This window comes from Lactuca virosa, chromosome 2 (genome assembly GCF_052849685.1).
Source record: "Lactuca virosa cultivar CGN04683 chromosome 2, Lactuca_virosa_CGN04683_v6, whole genome shotgun sequence".
NCBI classification, from domain to species: domain Eukaryota; kingdom Viridiplantae; phylum Streptophyta; class Magnoliopsida; order Asterales; family Asteraceae; genus Lactuca; species Lactuca virosa.
The window spans coordinates 246,835,987-246,840,035 of record NC_136427.1 but is presented as its reverse complement, the minus strand read 5'-3'; the positions used below and the strand labels follow the sequence as shown (position 1 = coordinate 246,840,035).

Below are 4,049 nucleotides of genomic sequence, written 5' to 3'. Positions count from 1 at the left end.
AGATCCACCTTGATTCTTGCGTCTGATATCCTCGCCTAGAACCAAATCTCTAACCCCTTCAAAAGTCATACCACTGGTCCCCACGGAACTCGTAACAGCAGTAACTGTTCCGGACCAGCTATCAGGTAGAAAAGCTAGTAGCAGCGAAGCTTGAGTCTCATTATCAAATTTAATTCCCACAGATGATAATCTGGACAGAATTGAATTTAGATTGTTAATGTGAACCGTAACTGAGCCTTCCTCATTCATCCTTGTAGTGAACAACTCCTTCATCAAGAACACCTTGTTAGCCGCCGATGATTTCTCATACATATTTGACAGAGCCTCCATCATACCACGCGCCGTGGTTTCATTCATGATGTTGAAAGCAACGCTCTTCGTCAACGACAATGTAATAACCGCCTTGGCTTTCTTGTCCTTTAAGTTTCACGCATCTTCAGCAGCTTTTTCAATTTTCTCCGGTTTGTCTCCGAGTACCATGTCCAAGTCTTTCTGACATAGCAATGCTTCTAATTGCATTTTCCACCAGCTAAAATCAGAACCATTGAACCTTTCGATTATAATCTTGTCTTCAGCCATTACGACAAACAAGATACAAATCAGGTACACTCGTGCGTGATAAAAAAAACGATCGTACCCTCCAAACCTCACTAACCAGGCTCTGATACCAGTTGTTAGGAATCGGACCGGGTACACGCAGCGGAAACACACTATCACACACTCACAAACGAAACGAGAAAATAAAGCAAGAAGGAACACAAGGATTTTACGTGGTTCGGATTCGGTGTAAATCCTACGTCCACGGGCTGCAACTAGATTTTCTTATTAACTCAATAAGATTACAATTTATAACTCTACAAGTTATATTTGATGCACACATTCTCTGCTACACAACACATATATATAGCTGTATATGTGCATAAACTTCCAAATATATATTATTATATATATTGCTTTACGCCAATAAAATAAGTGAAAAGTAAGAGCACACAAATGTTAAACAATTGTTGGAAATTGACGTTCACCAATTCTATGGCCATCTTCTTTGACCACCTTTTCCTCCACCAATTTTCTCCACCAACCAACAAATTCTCCATTAAGAATGCGACTCATCTAAAGTCCAAACACTACAAGAATAAGCACGGGATCTACGGGGACAACATATGTCGTTGCTATACACGCCCTATAGGGACGCCATGTCAGTCTCCATAGAGTTTGACTTTCCTTCTGCTCACCACAATTACCGTGTTCTCAATATGCTAAGCGGGAAAGAAAGTAGGAAAGGCGCGGTTTTGGGGAAGGCTATAGGGACCCATAGCTTTCTATGCCTTAAATCAGGAGAACAATTTTCTTCGCTTCATTCACGCACACTCAATCATCGGTCTCGCTCTCAAGAGAGATAGAGAGAGAGATCGGAGATTCTCACATCCGTAATTTCAGCCATTATCTTCTCCTCCAGCGATTTCCTCGCCTCCCACTCCCTGTGAATGTTCTTCCTCTCTCCATAGATTATGATACTAGTTTCCGAGCACAATCGTCGGGCTCAACAATGACGATTAGTTTCAACGCCGATCTGACTACCGACTTCCTTTTCACATCCGGTTATGAATTCTATCGAATACAAGCTCCACTCCCGCTATCAGGTTAGTAATTCTCTGTTTATTGAGGTAAATGTTAGCAATTATGTGTTTGAAATTGGAATTGGTATATAGGTTAAGAATGATGATGACGACAAACTCAAATTCCATAACTATTTGTTTTCAGTATTCCTCTGTTGTTTCAACTTTAACTTCTATTAGTTCCATTTTGTAGGTTTTTGTAGATTTGTTCATTGATCCACAGCGAATGTTAATTCTTACTGTTGCAACTGCTTTTAGAACAAGTGGATATGAAATTGAGGTAATTTTGTTGTTCATGAGACTCTGGGCTTCTTTAATTACTATGATTTTAGTTGCATAGTAATGAAAATATTTAGAATAAATTCAAGAAATTTGATGTCTGAAAATGATATGACTAGCTTGTCCTTATCGCTTATGAAGCACTAGAAAGTTGTATGTCACTTACTTAAGAACATGAACTCAATTAGAAATAAGAATTATTTTTTTTACAGGTTTACTCACTTAAAGAGGGGCCTGTGTATACTGTCAGAATATTGGAGCTCTTGTGAATATTTTGGAAGCTAGTGGGGATAAAAAAGACTATAATTGACTGGCTCAAGTATGTTTTTCCTTTTTAACACAAAAAGTTTTCTTTAATCCATTATCTTTGAATTTAGTATCTTTTACTCTTTTGCATGATCTTTGTAGCTATGATGTCATACTTACGAATTCTTTTCAAGCAAAAGAAGCAAATTACAGGGTAAGTTTACTTACTTTTATCTTATCATTATTTCACAATCCAAATGTTTTAGTATCTCAAACTTTAAAAACCATCTTAGTTTACTAGAGTTTTTGTTATACAAAAGATGTTATGCTCTCAACCTTCAAACTGCTTAACAGCCCATCAAGTCCTATGTATGATGTTTACTAGGTCTATTTCTAATAATGAGGGTGACAAGGGCATTTTTGTCTTTTATATCCCATTGACATTAGTCTTAGTCCCAAGGCCAATCCAGTACACACAAGACAGTTTTCTGTTATGTTTTTGTGAGATTGGAAGTATTTATGTGTTGATGTAATTAGAACAGGTCATCCATGGATATGTGAAAATGGGGTTGCTCCAGATAGAGCACTTGATCCTGCTGTTCTTTCTCGTTTGAAGCAGTTCTCAGCAATGAATAAGTTAAAGAAGATGGCTTTAAGGGTACATAACTGAAACTGTTTACTTGCTTTTCTTTTTTGGGATAAGGTCACTGTTTCTATTTCATGCATTAACCTATTTTGGCAAATGTTTTGTGTTGTATTGTATGTATGGTGACAGGTAATAGCTGAAAGCTTGTCAGAAGAAGAGATTGCAGGTTTGAGGGAAATGTTCAAGTCAATGGATACATAGATTTGAGACCTTATGGATGCAGTAAGATTAGTATTTAATCACTTAATAAAGAAAGTTATAGAAATAGCCATTTATTTGTTTATTATAAGCATATTCTACTTTTATCATAGGCTGATGTGGACAACAGTGGCACAATAGATTATGGGGAATTTGTATATTTTCAGGTGTGAAGGTGGTGATGCAAGCAAGTAAACAAATTGGATGAAACTTTTAAACAATTTCAGATTGTGTAGTATGTTTTGGTAAACACTTGTATAAATATTCAAATGTTTTGATATTGTATGATAGTTTAATGTTTTGTAGTTAAATTTTGTGTTTCTGCTTTTATATGTTTGAGAAAACTGGAAAAATAAACATAAAACAGGAGCTGAATGTGAATTTTGTACAACATCTATGGGGACGACACGTCGTTGCTATAGGTCTAGCTATGGTGACGACATGTCGTCTCTATAGGTCCAACAATGGGGACGACAACCATGAACCAACAACGACGATATGTCATCTTTAAAGCTACCTATGGCGACGATATCTACAGCGACGACAAAAGCTATCTATTGCGACGGGGCTATAGCGACAAAGGCATATAGAGACGACTTGTCCTCACAGCCATCTATAGGGACGACTTTCTAACCTATAGAGACGACAAATGTCGTCCCTATAGGTCCCTTTTCTTGTAGTGAAAGTATTGTACTGAATGGGTCTTGTTGTTCCATACCTTGATTAGATATGGCCATATGGGTTTTATGTATTTAGCATTTAGCAAAAAAATAATAATTAATAAGTAACCTTCTGTTGTAGTTGACATATAATCCTAACCATCATGAGACTGGCATAGCTTCATATCCATTCATTGATATCCATTCATTGAGGAGATCAGGTTGAAGAGAATGGCCTTTAGTGTTTAACGTCTCCCAAAAGTCCAGCTTTTAACCTTCTCCTCTTTCTCTCGCTCAAACTCTGTCATATTTTCAATTGAATTGAATACATTTCTCTTCTAGCTTTGTCAAGGTTTTTAATTTTTTTTTTATCTCAAAATTTTTATATGGTAACATTTGTGT

At 36.7% G+C, this 4,049-nt stretch overlaps 1 protein-coding gene across 5 annotated transcripts; it reads left to right on the top strand.

The window, feature by feature from the left end:
* The first annotated feature begins 1,121 nt into the window (after nt 1–1,121).
* Nucleotides 1,122–3,776, top strand: LOC145160703 (calcium-dependent protein kinase 26-like). Of its 5 annotated transcripts, none has more exons than XM_079079993.1 (6): nt 1,122–1,643; nt 1,813–1,899; nt 2,111–2,217; nt 2,307–2,358; nt 2,682–2,802; nt 2,920–3,776. In XM_079079993.1, the coding sequence occupies exons 4-6, from the start codon at nt 2,309–2,311 to the stop codon at nt 2,989–2,991; spliced, it is 243 nt and encodes an 80-aa protein (XP_078936119.1). In that variant the 5' UTR covers nt 1,122–1,643; nt 1,813–1,899; nt 2,111–2,217; nt 2,307–2,308; the 3' UTR covers nt 2,992–3,776. The 5 variants fall into 5 exon arrangements, 4 of the variants coding, with proteins under 4 accessions (XP_078936119.1, XP_078936117.1, XP_078936118.1 ...); XR_013738202.1 differs by having other exon boundaries at nt 1,124–1,643; nt 2,687–2,802; XM_079079991.1 differs by lacking the exons at nt 1,122–1,643; nt 1,813–1,899; nt 2,111–2,217 and having other exon boundaries at nt 2,224–2,358; nt 2,920–3,012; nt 3,156–3,776.
* The last annotated feature ends 273 nt before the right edge of the window (nt 3,777–4,049 follow it).

Bases quoted from the DNA above. Each gene is read 5' to 3' on its own strand.
- LOC145160703 (XM_079079991.1), top strand. From the start codon at position 2,294: ATGATCTTTGTAGCTATGATGTCATACTTACGAATTCTTTTCAAGCAA. The intron at 2,359-2,681 runs GTAAGTTTACTT...TGATGTAATTAG, and splicing joins CAAAAGAAGCAAATTACAGG to AACAGGTCATCCATGGATAT. The intron at 2,803-2,919 runs GTACATAACTGA...GTATGGTGACAG, and splicing joins TAAAGAAGATGGCTTTAAGG to GTAATAGCTGAAAGCTTGTC.